This window comes from Equus caballus, chromosome 3, assembly GCF_041296265.1.
Source record: "Equus caballus isolate H_3958 breed thoroughbred chromosome 3, TB-T2T, whole genome shotgun sequence".
In the NCBI taxonomy this organism is placed as follows: domain Eukaryota; kingdom Metazoa; phylum Chordata; class Mammalia; order Perissodactyla; family Equidae; genus Equus; species Equus caballus.
The window spans coordinates 50,244,251-50,258,953 of NC_091686.1; the positions used below are offsets into that span (position 1 = coordinate 50,244,251).

A 14,703-nucleotide genomic window follows, 5' to 3' on the forward strand; every position below is an offset into this window, starting at 1 on the left:
CTGAAGAGTCAAGTAAGAAAAATCGTGTTATCCTGGCTGAAATGTGGGAAAACACAGACACTTAAGATTTGCAAGCACATTTCAATCACCCAGATAGCCAGAAGCAGAGAAACATATTCTTAATCTCCTGCCTTCTCCATCTGGGTTTAAATACTCTGGTTTTAGATGTTTTTAGTTTCTCAAGTCACTGACTGTGCAAAGGAACTCCTGCCGCCAAATAAAGGGAGCTCGCTTCCTCCTTGTCTGCCAAAGAGAGCTAGGGAAGGAGACAGATCTGTCTGTACACTTCCCCTTTACTGACATAAAGAAAGAGAGAGGAACTAACATGTGGGCTATTTTTTAAACATTATATTCATTTTTCTGTTAGAGAAATATGTAATAACCACTAGCACTTGTCACAAGGTAACTACTTGCCAAGCAATGCACTGAGTAATTTAAACACATTAACTCGTTTAATCCTTTCAACTGAGAAATCAGATGATCTTTGTCATCACCACTTTACAGATGAGGACACTGATGCTGAGAGAGGGTAGGGATCTGCCGAAAGTTCCAGAGCTGAAAGGCGGCGGGGTGGAGATTCCACTTCTGGGTGAGCAGTCGTCGTGCAGACTGGAAGCCCTCATCGGGACGTCGTAGGACCACGTTACTGCACAGGTCGGAAAAGAAGGAAAACAAGAGCAAAACTGGACTCCGAGTCAGCGTTGGATAACGAACAGCAGTTAGGAACCTGCTAATTAAATACCACAGGGGTAAGAGTTTTCCAATCTGGGAGCCGCTGGAGAAAACGCAGATGTATTCGACTGAACTCGAACATGCTTCCAAGCTGGGAAGACGGCAGCCTCGAGCTGGTCACGTGATCCCGGGGCTGCTCTCAGGCGGCGCCCAGAGGCGGGAGAGTCGGAGGCTCTTCCCCGCCTGTCCCTCAACCCCTGCACGTGCAGGTCGTCTGTCTGTGCTCATTTCCTCAGGAGAGGGTGACGGCAGGGTGAAAAATAAAAGTGCTAGGCGACTGCTCTCTTCCTGGCTTTTAGTTGCAAAGCCCAAGCACAGAGAGGGCACGAATTCGTCAAGCACACATCTCGAAGGTAAGAGCCTCCTTTCAGACGAATTGCCAACAGTGTTAGCAGGCTAACACGCAGGTCTCTAACCAGGCGTTAGGCACCCTTGTAAGCACGTATCTCTGTATTCATTTAATGCTCTAAAACCCTATGAGGGAGTGATCACGAGCATCCTTAGAAGGCCCCAGAGGGGTCAGGATTTGTGTCTGTTTTTGTTTACTGCTTTAGATAAACAGGGAGGCACAGAGAGGTTAATAACGTGCCCAAAGTCCCACAGCTGGTCGTAGACGAGGGGATTTTGCAGTGTCCCCACCTGGGCTGGGATAGAAGAGAGAGGAAGAGAAATCTGTGGTTCTGGAGAGCAGAGAGATGCGAGGGCCCTATTGAGCCACCGGGGAGGTGGCAAGACCACATTGAGGAAATGGTGGTGGTGGGTGGTGGGCAGCGGGAGCCTCAGGCAGCATTGTCGGTGACTACACTGCCACGTGTGGGCGGGAGAGTGGCAGAACGAGGACCATGCAGAAGCCACCCACACAGGCAGTGGCGGCCTCCAGGACAGCCTGTGTTGACGCATGATCGGGATCAAACAGCTGCCCCTCCCCTCATCCGTGATTTGTTTTCGGTTTTTCTCCAGCCAAGCAGAATGGGTTGTAAAGCAGAAAATTGTTAGAGAAAATGAGGAAAGTGCTCTTTCTTGCATATCTGATTTTTTTTCCTTTTTTTTTTTTTTTTACTGAAGCGTTGTCTAGGGAAAGAATATTAACTGTGTCATCAGAAGGCCTAGGGTTTACTCCTAGCTTGTCCCATCCCAAATTCCTGGCCAATTTCCCTGTATCTGTTTCCTCCTGTGTAAACTGGGGATTAAAAATGATTGAGATGAGGACAAAAAGATTTTTTAAAAGTGTAAGTTGAAACACAGTGAAAGATAATTAACACAGTGTTAATTTTGTATAGTTCTCATTTCACTCTCACTTGATTTTGACTCACATAATATCTTTTTTGGAAGGTAAGGGGCTGTCCTTGTGTCTTCTTAATTAAACTTTTTACAGACTAATATTTATATTTCTTTTCTTTTCTTTTTTTTGTGAGGAAGATTGGCCCTGAGCTAACATCTGTTGCCAGTCTTCCTCTTTTTGCTTTTGAGGAAGATTGTCGCTGAGCTAACTAACATCTGTGCCAATCTTCCTCTGTTTTCTGTGCGATGCCGCTAGGTCCATGCCAGGTCCAAACCTGTGAACCTGGGCCATCAAGTGGAGCACGCCAACTTAACCACTATGCCACCAGGCCAGCCCCTTATTTTCACTTATGTTTACCATAAATGGATGTAAACAGATTTTTCAAAGTTTACAGTGCTTAGAAATAGAAAATATTACCTGACTGATAGGTTGCTGTTGCTGCCTAGGATGCAGTTTTCTGGAAGTTGAAGCCAGCCTGTCATTACAATGTTTCATGGATAGTCTGCAGGCCCAATAACGCACAGGCAGGCATTTTACTCCATCTTTCCCCCGGAGCTGTCCTAATATGATAGCTGGAATTAAGTCCTGCTCTCAGGAGTGAAAAAATAAATTGCTAAAACATTTAGACGTTTGTTACTAGTCTGTATAAAGATTATCAATGAGATGTATCAGGACCTTCTACTCTGGTGTGCTTTAAACAGTGTGACCCTTTTGAGGAAATAGTGTAGGTGAAGCGGCAATGAGAATTTAGAGTCCTTGTAAAAAGGTGATTTGTGGAGAAATAGAAATTGGGATCGTTCATTCATCAAATACACATTAGTGCCTACAACGTGCCCGGCGCTCCTCTCCATACTGAGGACACAAGAGTACCCTCAGCAATGAAGTCCTTGCCCTTCTGGAGCTTGCATTCCCCCGGGGGAGGCTGAGAACCACGGGCACACACTGTGGTCAGACACTGTGGCGGAGAAGCACACAGCAGGCGAGGTGCGACACTGCAGACGCAGGGTTCCGTGGGTGCGTGGTCAGCCAGGGCAGCTCCCAGGAGACCTCAAGGAGTGAGAAGGCAGGCCCTGTGTGCCTGTCAGGAGGGTCCACTCGTGCTCACGTTTTCTCATTCTCTAGGGGCTTGTGGTGCAAAACTTTAAAAATAAATGAACATGTAGCAGTTGGCTCATGTCAGCACCTACAACTTTGACTTTACCAGCTGTATGCAAATATCCGAGGTTCTTTATACACAGAAATCCGATACAAGAACAACCAGCAGTTTTTGCAGGCTCGCACTGCACACCAGGCATGTTCCATCTAAGAAACGAAGAAGAGACTTAGGTGGAAGTAAGTTGCCTCTTCTCTTTCATTGGCTTGTGACTGTCACTTACTTGTCATATGAACCCAAGTTGCAGTCACGTACGAGGGCATAGAAGATACTGGAGACTCCACAGAGACGCAGCACAAGTAAGTGATATGACTGGACTCTACAAAGATTAGAAATGAGGTAGTCTTCACTCTTCATTTTAGGGCTTAATTTTATTACTATCATAGTCTGTGTGTGACTGAGTGACTGTCTTGTCACCTATTTTCGCCATTTCACTTACTCTGACTTTGTCTCATTTGGAGCCTCTCTATGTTAGTGACCATGTGGGAATCAAATGGTAGTTTCTAAGAGAAATACAGGTACGAGAGTTTTTAAAAGATTTTAAGAGAATTTGAAAGATCCTTCGAGTGGATTTTAACACAGAAAATACAGTCAATACCAGAGGAAAAATTCTGTCCTCATCAGGGTTGGTGACTTCTTCCACAATTTTCCCAAGTGCTGTTTTCAATGTGTGAAGCAGTAGAGAATTTCATTTCATGGTTCTTCACTTGTCTTTTTTCTTTTAAATTCAGGGATTTTATTTGTGATATTTTCTATCACTTTAAGGCTCATTTGGTTGAAGTGTCTTCATGTTATGCCAAGCATTGCATTCTATTATAATTTGGTTTCAAATGTCGTTTAAGGGATTTACCCCATCTAGGAATTTGAACTCACAGCTCCCAGAAAATATTTCTGTTCTTCTTCTTGCTTTGGCTTTAATGTGAGGCAAATGGTATTTAGTTGGCCTTTGATGGGAAATTAGAGATCCCGGCTTGCCAATTCAAAATTAAATATCCAGTGTTTGATTGAATTCAAGAACTTACTCAGTTAACAAACATTTTTATATTTCTCCATTGTCCTACATTTAACTCGAACCTGGCAACTTTTCCAGAACTGAGCTAGAAATGCTCAGGAACATTGTGAATAAGGGAAATCAAAATACTTTACCACCAACTGCTAGCAGGTAATACAGTGTTCTTAATTAACGTCATTATGTACAAGAAGTTCCTGTGTAGATAATGGCATCTCACGGGATTGCAGTCTGAATCCAATTTTTCATTTCAAAACACAATAGCCTATACAAGGGGAGTACAAACATTATACTCCACGCCACTACATGAATAGGTTTATTCCTGGTCAAGTTAAGACGTAGTAAAGAAGACTGTTGGCAAATTCACAAATTAATCTTTGTTTTCCTACTTCGAACTCATAGGTTTTGCTCCATCGCTAGGCCTATATAAAACTGTATCTGGAATTCCCAAGTATGTTTGAAGTCCTGTTTATTTCAGAGTAAGAGCTCCTGGAGACGAACACTTTCATGAATAAAATAAATTAAGATAAATAGCATTTATGTTTGGAATTCAGTTGTAAAAGGTTAATAGTTAATTCCTTATTTGTAAGTTTTCTGTCCATCAAAATTACTCCCAAAATTCTATCCCTTTTTTCAGTTATCTGCTGAAATCTTTAAGGTGCATAACGTGGTCATTGAATATTAACTTCCTTTGCCAGAGTTGAATTTGGATTGTTGTCACCTTTCTGGCATAGACTAGAATTTTTGAGACTATGTTTTTCTTTGCTCTTACAGCAATATACAGACTAGAATGCCGCCTTAGTTAAAATTAAATGGTTATGTTATGATAGTTTGCATTTTATCAATGACTGCATTAAAATTCCCTCTGGGATTGAATGCTCCTGTATTTTGTTGTTGTTAGTCGGCTGAAATGTATCAGTGTTATATAGAGTAAAAAGAGCTACAAACTTAGGAGAAAGAAAGGAAGGACCCAAGACAGCACTTGTCAAAAACACTATCATTTCCATGTAAAAGATTTAATTTCTCAACAAGTTTAACATAACTACAAGCTAAATCTCCTTTTGCATTTAATGCTAATTTCATATGAGTTCACATGTGGAAGTTTGTATCCAAGGTGTTTATTAGTCATCATTCATATGTTCTTTGAGAAACTGTATATCTTATTTTTCAAGCAGGATTCTAAGGGCTTTTTATTTCTCTGCTGAATCAGGGACTTGACATGGAGTGGAAGGACACCCGTGTTTAGTTTTAGTGTAAGCATAATCAACCTTTTTACTTCTTGTTTCTGTATCATTTCAGGAAATATATGCAACTTTCCCTATTTGGGATTCTTAACACAGAATCACAGTGGAAGGGCTCAGAAATGAAGCTAACAGGACAGAAGAGATCAGCACGGCAATGGAATTTGCCTAGGCCAGTCAAATCATATTTAGGTCTCTAATCCACCTGGATGTTATTTCTATGAATTATGGGAAGTTGGGGTCTAATTGTGTATACTTTTCCTCTTTTGTCTCAGAACCATTTTTGTCTAGTCTCTTAATGTCCCCACTGTAAGGTCATGCCGTCTTATATCTGAGCATCTTTTTCAAGACTCTGTGCATCTCCATATGTCTAGTCCTGAACAAATATTACATACCTTAATTACGAGGCTTTTTATATAAGTCTTGCCATCTGGTAGGTCAGGTCCTGTCTTGTCCTCTTGATTTGTCTTGGCTATTCTGGTCATTTCCATTCAAAAGTTAGGATCGGGTTTATCTGTAGACTCTTGGATTTTAAACACAGTCATTTTGATTGCAAATGACAGTTTTGTCTCTTCCTTTTCACTCCTTTCCTGCCTTATCTACTGTTGTCTTAGCTTACTGAATTGGTTGGGCCTTCCAGGGCCATGTTGAATAGTAGGGGTAATGGTGGGGTTCTTGTTGTTCCTAACATTAGAGAAGATGCTTCTATTGGCTCCCCATTGTGTATGATGTTTGCTCTAAGTGTTTTGTAGACACTTATCAGGTTAAGGAAGTTTTCTTCTATTATCAGTTTGCTAAATTTTTTTTTTAAAAAGTGTTGATCACATGGTAAGTGATTAATTTTATGTATACTTTTTTTAAGGCATTTCTTTAGCATCTATTGAGAAGATAGTATGGTTTATGATTTTTCCCTTTTAAATCTAGTATTGTAGTATATTATACAAATGGATGTTTTGATGTTGAAACAGCTTGCATTCCTGGGACAAACACTATCTTGTCATTATGTTTTATTTCTCTTTACACACTACTAAATTTGAACAGCTAATAAGTTACTTAGGATGTTTATATCTATGTTTATAGTGAGATTAGCCTACAAACTTCGTGTTTTAATATCTTTGAACATTTCTCATATTTCAATTGTCTGAAACTATTTGTAGAAGATAAGGATTACCTTGCCCTTGAAGATTAGGTAAAATTTACCTGTAAATCACCTGAACCTGGTGTCTTTCTTGGGATAACTAGTTACTAATTCAGTTTCTTTACTGGTTATTGTTAAATGCGGATTCTCAGTTTCTTTTTGATTTGAGTGTGTCAGTTTATATATTTCTCAGAATTTTTCCATTTTAATTTTTAGTGACAAACTTTAGTGACAAAGTTATTTGTAGTGTTAGCTGATGATTTTTAAATATCTATTTTATCTGCTATTAGGAGCCCTTTTTATTTGTAATATTAATGATTTGTGACTTACATTTTTTCCCTCTTTATCAGTGTTACTAGAGGTTTGCAATTTGACCTTTTAAAAGTTTCATGGAACAGCCTGCCAGTTGCTCTTTTCCAGCACACATCGCTCCAGGCTCCCAGCTGTGTGGAGGGTCTCATTCTCCTTTATTCTGAAGGAGCTAAGCTCCTGCCTGGCCTCACCTCCCTCCCCACTAGGGGCCTGCTCGCTGGGTCCTCTGTCTGTTCATCTTGGTCCAGGCAAAGTTGATCTTGCTTCTAATCCTCACTATAAATTTTCCTTTTATATTTAATTTGTCTTGTTTGTGTGCTTGCAGCAGGATGAGTTTATCAGAGGTCACAATCTTGAGGATTGGAGTCCAGTCAATCACACAAAGCTGACTCTAACCTCTCCCGGGGCAGGAACTGCCCCTTTCTCGCTCTCTCCGTCCCCGTCTCCCTTTTCGTTCGTTCTTTTCTTTCTAAACACACACTGTGCGCCAAGCACTGTGTTGGTACTTTACACATAATATTTTCATTACCCTTTTACAGATGAGGAAACTATACTATATTTTCACTACCCTTTTATAGATGTGGAAACTAAAGCTAGAAACAGATAACTTGCCCAAGGCCGTTCAGATCGTGAGTGGTGGGGTGGCTCCAAAGTCACAGCGCCCTTCCGCCATCCACCTGCTCTAACCTTGAGCTTCACCCCTTAGTCGGGTGGGGATGTTTTACCTTCATCCTTTTAGTCCATTATCCTTATGAAACAAAGGCTTTAACAAAGTGAGATTATTGTAACAGAGATATACTGCTACATGCAATACGAGGGAGAAAAATTCTTCCAGAGAGTATCCTCTATACTTATATTTAGCATTTATAGTAAATTTCCTTATATTTTCCTAGGCCATAGAAACATTTACTTGGAATTTTTTCTGTTAGTTCTTATGTAAAAGCTTTATAAAATATAGAAAGGATTTTTAGAATCAGTAAATATTTCCAACTGCATTTACCTTTACTTATTTTTCGTGTTATAAAAATGTGCACATATATCCTAAAAGTAAGTCTTCAACTTTGGAACTTTGTAGCTGTAGAAATCAAGAAACCAGACTTTTGCTCAGTGTAAAATGTAATATGCAAGTAACTACAGGAATGTGATGTGCACGCACAGTTTCATTGAGTTAACGACGGTTGACAGGATGTTCTAGAAGGAATGATAAGCATTTGTCAGATGTTCATGGAGTTGTGCCAAATCTTAGATTTAAAGATCTGCTTTCAGACAAATACAGCTAGCTATCAACCTATGCTAAGAATTTTTAAGTGTCTTCTTTACTTGAGTGAAATACAATATAAAATAGCACGGCTTTGCAAGTTAACAACAACCACAAACCACGCTTTGTTTTCATGCAGGATTCAGGAGGTGGACACTGATATTTGTGTGATATTTGACCATATGTTTCATTTTTAATGTTGAAAATATGGACATAAATGAATCTATACACATATATAATGTTTATAAGGAAAATATATATAATTTCTTTGTTGCCATGGAAGAATTGACCTACAACAGCACAAATCAATTTAAGCAATGGTATAAAATGCCTTTTAAATAAAAGTGGCAACTAAGAACGGTACTTTTCCCATTCTGAAGGCTTTTTTTGTCCTTTTCAGATTTAAAACAAATAAGTTAGGGAATTGTAACAACATGTTTTTATTTCCTCGGTAAGAATGTTCCCTTTATTATGATTACGTAAAATGTTTTGTTTTTTCAGAGGGAACCTTATTACTTTATACTTTTTATTACTACTTTTGTGACCTCATACTTTTCTCACTATTTATTTTTAACTTCAATGTTTCTAAGAAACTTGGAAAACTGCCTCATTGTTCTGATGGGCACTTCATTTAGTCCCCCAAATTTGAACTCCCTTTATGCGTATTTCTCCCCTAAATGAATTTAGGGCCTTTTCTCTGCAGAGGACATTCCCTCCCATGTTGATGTGTGTGGCATGTGCCACACTTCACTTGGGTAGGGGCTGGACTGGCTAATGGGAGTGGACAGGAGATGAAATGATTAGGGTGACTCTGCTTCCAACAAGGAGCACCACCTCCACTCCATGACCTCTGGACATGGAGAAGCTGGGCCCAGAGAAATGGATTCACTAGGAATCGTCATCCCCATCATTTCCTGGATCCTGAGGGGGTCTAGGTAGGCAACCAGATAGTTTTCTGGTAATCCTCTCTGCAGATAGACACCATGAACGCATTAACTTGAGATATGAACTTGGCAATCTAGATTTTCGTGATTTGTGTTTGACCGTTTATTTGATGTGATTTCAAATGGAACTTGATTTTGAGGCTTGAGCCCAACTTTTCTTTTTATCTCATATTCCATTAGTATCTTTGGAAGACCTCCTCGGTGGAGAATAAGCTATTTAAACGTGCCACTTTAAATAAATAATTGTTATTTATGATTTTTATTTAATTACTCTATTATTTATTTTGGTGTGCTGTACTCACAGTGTTTCTTCTTGACTATAGAACAAGTTCAAAGTTATTACTGTTAATAGCTAATAATTATTGTGTTTAGCATTATGCTAAATGCTTTACGTGTATTACCTTATTAAATCCCCAAATCCATATTAGTGTCTCTATAAAAAGAGGGCTTTGAAATTCAGAAAGATTTTGTTGACTAGCCCTAAGATACACAGCAACTAAGTGGAAGAATTGAATTTCAAATGAAAATGTTTCTTTCTCAGTTGCCTGATCATTATAAAATTATAATACATCATATTATTAATGCTTAAAATCAACTGTTTATAAACGATGGAATTGAGATGATACAAATCACAGAAAACTCACAAAATTATAATGACCTCCATCTAACCAATATGGTCAGTAATAGCAAACGTTCTGAAATGTAAGACTAATTTTCTTTCTTTCTTTCTTGCTCCTCCGTAGAGGGAATGGAGGAATATGCTCACCATTGTCCCATCCTACCAGAAGTCCCCAAGATGGGGTATGCTTGTATGGTGCAAGCAACCCAGTAAAACCCGGCAGCAGTAAGAGAGCAAAGAGAGCAATGTTTCCCTAAGCCTTTGATTCTCAGAGGGCAAGGCCTCGGGCGAGGGAGGGAGGGGATGGCAGGTTGGCACACCGGCTCACATTCCTCTTGCATGCACCCTGCCTTGCCGTCCTTACTCAGCTGTCCTCACAAACTCAGCTGTGTCACCAAAGCAACAACAAACCAAATGTCAAACACCACCCATGACACATGACTAAAGGCAGGACAAATACATCTTAAAGTGGAAAGTTTTTGACTCTCTCCTGTGAATGCTGGTGTGTAGATAACCTTTCACTCTCAAGTCTTTTTATAAATAGAATTTGAATTTGATTTTATTTCTATCAAGTCTTCCCCATATGTTATTAGGATAATGATTAATTATTCTGGTTTTGAAATATCCTCTAATATCTCCAGTTATCTCAAAAGATGCCATAAAATTTTCAAAAAGTCCCCAAAGAAACATGTTGAAACTTCTCTAAGGGGCTGTTAACATAATCCTTCCATTTTTCTCTTTGCAGAATCACACCATGCCAAACTACAAACTCACTTATTTTAATATGAGGGGAAGGGCAGAAATTATCCGTTACATATTTGCATATTTAGACATAAAGTATGAAGACCACCGAATAGAACAAGCTGATTGGCCTGAAATCAAATCAGGTAAGTAGCACAAATAATAGTTTGTGGAAATGTGGGAAAAATATGTTTCTAGAACCTTTCATCTTTCCTCAGGGAAATGAGAAAATAAAAGTTTTTAAATCTGCTGTAGCTTTACATTGAGAAGCAGCAGTTCAGCCAAGTTAAGTAAATGCTATGTGACTCGGGAAATTTCCTATTCGAGGTGAAAACAAAAACCTCACAGAGAATATAAAGATAAACTAATATTAAGCTTTGTCAGGAAAGCTGAAATGAGGGAATACTGAAGTCAATGTTCTTGACAATTGGAATTGGTGGGCTTGCCACAGATATCTATGTTTTGACAATGGATCAGATATGTTGCTCTAACAGAAAAGCAAGCTCAAAGTGACTTAAATAATAAGGAAATGAATTGCATTACATAATTGAAAATTTCGAAGTAGGACAGGCTTCAAAAGATGGTTTTATCTGCTTTTTCTCCTCTGTGTTGGCTGTATCACGAGGCCAGTAGCGATGTGTTTGCTGCAATTCCAGCCTCACATCCTTGGACAGCATCATCAAGAGGATAGAAAGAGAAAGAAAAAGAGAGAGAGCCTTGTTTCCTTCAGTGTTCCCAGATGAATGAAGGAAAACTTTTCTGGAAGACCTCAGCAAAGTTCTTGTGTCTCACTGGCTCACATTGGGTCACGTGTCCATTTCTGAGCCAGTCACTGGCAAAAGGGATGAGGACAACCTTAGAACTGTCTGATCCACCTCTGAATTCGAGGATGGAATCAGTTTTCATGAGGCATGTGGCTTTATGAGAGAGGAGTGGATCTGTGAACAAAGCTGGGATCTGTTTGATCAGAGGAAAGAACTAATTGGCAAATTGGGCGGGTGACCCAATGAAAACATGCTACTTACCACTCAGGCAATGGCAAAGAATTAGAAATATTGTTACCTAAACAAACAACAGTATGTGGTTCTCAGTAAGTTGTAAATTATCCTTGAGATGCTTGCCATGTTACCTAGAAATACGAACTAGATATTAATTACATGTCTAAAATTCACGTTTATGAGTGGATTATTACAGAATCACATAAAAATGAAGTTGAGGAAAACAACTGTCACGTCCTTGAAGACGATCTGGCCCCTTTTGTAGATTCCCTACAGACCCTATGTCATTTCATTTCTCTAGTCTGCCTATGTGGGATATATTGTTGTTTCTGTCTTATAGTTGGGATGACTGAAGCACACGGAGTTTAGGTAATTTTTCCAGGTTCATAGCCCTAACAAGGTAGAGCTGATTTTCAAACACAGGTCAATTTAATAATATGGCTAAGTTATTTGTGCTAGATAATGCCAACAACAATAATACCAGGATAATTGGTATATTAACAATAAATATTGCCACACACTTTTTGGAAGCATCAGTTCCCTAGAAGTCATTGTCCCCATAGCCACTTTTTCTTATCAGAGAACTCTGCTCTAGTGGGATAGGATATCTTATTTCCTGTTCTCATAAAACGTTACCATTAATATCCAAATGTGTTCTAATACCAGAATTTGTACATGGGATGTTTAATTCTGTGGACATAAAATAGGTAAAAATTAATTTTATCTACTAATTAAGATGGATAGCAAGTTGCAGAGATGTTACATATAACAAATTCTGCCTTTCAATTTTTAGATATAAGTTCTTTGAGTGCCTCTTACCCTATTCTACCTTGATTTTTCATTATGTTTTTGGAAATGGAATTGCTGCATTTTCTTAATATTTTCATGGATTCTTAGAGTTGAAAGAGATCTCAAAGTTCCTGATGGTTAGGATATAGTTTCAAATGCTTTAACAGACAGCCAACACAAAAAATGGCTTAAAGAGGATAGAAATTTATTTCCTTTGCATAAAAGCCCAAGCTGCTGTAATGATTCTGTTCCACGAAGTTGTCAAAAATTAGGCTCCTCCTTTTCTGTTGACCTGTCACCCCTAGTGGGTTGTCTCAGTTACTCAGTGTAAGATAATTCATTCTCCTTCTACACTCCATTCATACATGTGAAAAAGGAAAGGGGACACACCTCTTCCTTTTAAGAGCCTGACCAGAGAGTTTCACACATCCCTTCTGCTTACATCCCTTTGGCTAGAACGTAGTCACTGTACTTCAAGGGAAGTTGGAAAATGTTGACTTTATTGTGGATAATCATTTGCCCAGTTAAAAATCCAAGATTTATTACTTTGAGAAAAAAGGAAAGAACAGATGTTGAAAAACAGTTTCTATTACAAATTTTATCTGGTCTCATCTATTCAATTGAGGAATACTCTCTAGTGTTTGAAACTTTCTATGGCATCTCCTCTGCTATGGCCTAGAATATCATTGGGTTTTCTACTAAAAAGTTCTTCCTGGTCCAACCTGGTAGATTGTGCACAGGTGTTTACATTTTTTTCTCTCCTTTAATAACATTAAGGTACTTTTTTTCCAAAAAAAGGCAAAGACCCACAAGGACAAAGAAATCAAGCTTGAATATGATAGCTCTAGAAAGGAATATCAGGGACGAAAAGTTTAAAAATTTGATACAAACAAGTCAATAAAATGATGAAAAATAAGGAAATCCCCCAGAAAGTACAACAATAGAAAAAAGAAATGAAAGATAAGAGAAAAAAGACAAGGAAAATTGAGAATCAATCTGTTTAGGAGGTTCAACTTCTCAATGAAATTCTAGGAGAGAACAGACAATAGAAGGAAGGAGAACTTTTAAAAGAATCTTATACACAATTGGAGTCCATCTCCTGATGGCTTTCATACATTGGTCTTGGGTTATCACTGTAATCCATGGAGAACAGATTGTTCCTTCTTTCACATCAAGTTATTTGAAGAAATTTAGTACCTTTAAGGCATCATAGAGAAAAAGCCAGTGCTGGGTAGCCAGTTCAGTGAAAATACTTGGAGTGAAGATAAAGGTCTTCGAGTGAATTCAGACCTGCGTCCCCAGCTAACTCATGTGTCTGGACGTCTATTTAGATGTCAACTTTTGGAACTTCCTTGATTGTTTCCCTGTCAGCGTTGTGAATTTCAGTCCAACCTTCGCACCCCTGGCTCTGCTTCTTGATTTAGATGCTGTTTCCCACAGACTATCTGAGATCTGCAATCACATCTAGGCCCAAGGGAAGACTCTTTTCTCTTCCTTGAGTCTTCCATCTATATCCCCTGGTTTGAGTTTCCTCGCGACGCAAGTATGTCTGCCATTTAATGTGTGGTGCCTGTGGGGAGACACAACGTTCCAGTCGCAAGAGCGGCACAAAGCAGAATGGGACCATTGCTCTAGCACAGGTCTAGATTATTATTCTGATACATCTTACCAAGATCGCAGTAGTTATTTTGGTAGCTGTATCACACTGACGCCTTATATTCAAGCATCACTAAATTCCTCATAAGCTTTTGGACAGGTGACCCTGTTACCTCCAACAGTTCTGAAATTATTTTTTTCTAGAACCAAATGGAGGACTTAGCATTTGTCTTCTTAAATTTCTTCTTGTTAGATGCACCCCAATATTCCAACTGTTGGCAGTTATCCCGAGCTTGGCTCAAATGGTTCCAGTAGGTGACAGCTCACCATCTCATAAGAAAACACATTCTGTTGTCAGTAGTTCCAGTGTGACCAAAATTATCCTTCGCCTTGAGTTAACATCTGCCCTTTTGTTCTGTTACTTGTAGTTCTAGTTCTGCATTTGAGAGAGAGTCAGACTAAGTCAATTTTTTCTTCCATCTGATAGCTGGGCCGTATCTGGAGATGGCTGTTATGTTCCACTCTGTTTGTTTTGTCTCCTCCTGTGAAGAGTGCCATGTTCTTCAGCCAATCCTCATGAAACGTGATTTTAGACCCCCTCTAACTTGGATACTCTCCTTTGAGCTTGCTCTGATTTTTAATGTCTTTCTCAAAATATGGCTCTTAGAACTAGCAAAACAGCTTGAGCCAGGATTCCAACTGACCTCAGTTGGAATCTCATCTCTACCAGGTGTGTGACCTGGACTATTTACATAACCTCTCTTCACCTCATTTCTTCAGTTATAAAATGAGATAGTAATTAATGCCTGCTTCATACGGTGGTTGTAAGGACTAGAAGACCTAATGGGCGTGTAAAATGTTTAGAACAATGCCTAGCACAAAGGAAGCGCC

At 39.2% G+C, this 14,703-nt stretch overlaps 1 protein-coding gene across 4 annotated transcripts in view; it reads left to right on the forward strand.

Moving 5' to 3' along the window:
* The first annotated feature begins 295 nt into the window (after window positions 1-295).
* Window positions 296-14,703, forward strand: part of HPGDS (hematopoietic prostaglandin D synthase) — a 30,040-nt gene continuing 15,632 nt past the window's right edge. Inside the window, exons 1-2 of one of the 4 annotated variants that reach the window (XM_001497296.5) lie at window positions 296-1,085; window positions 10,434-10,575. In XM_001497296.5, the coding sequence (XP_001497346.1) occupies window positions 10,443-10,575 (133 nt within the window). In that variant the 5' untranslated portion in view covers window positions 296-1,085; window positions 10,434-10,442. Of the gene's footprint in view, window positions 1,086-2,968; window positions 3,467-10,433; window positions 10,576-14,703 lie in introns of those variants that run through there. The other 3 variants (XM_070262253.1, XM_014738854.3, XM_014738852.3) reach the window with 3 other exon arrangements.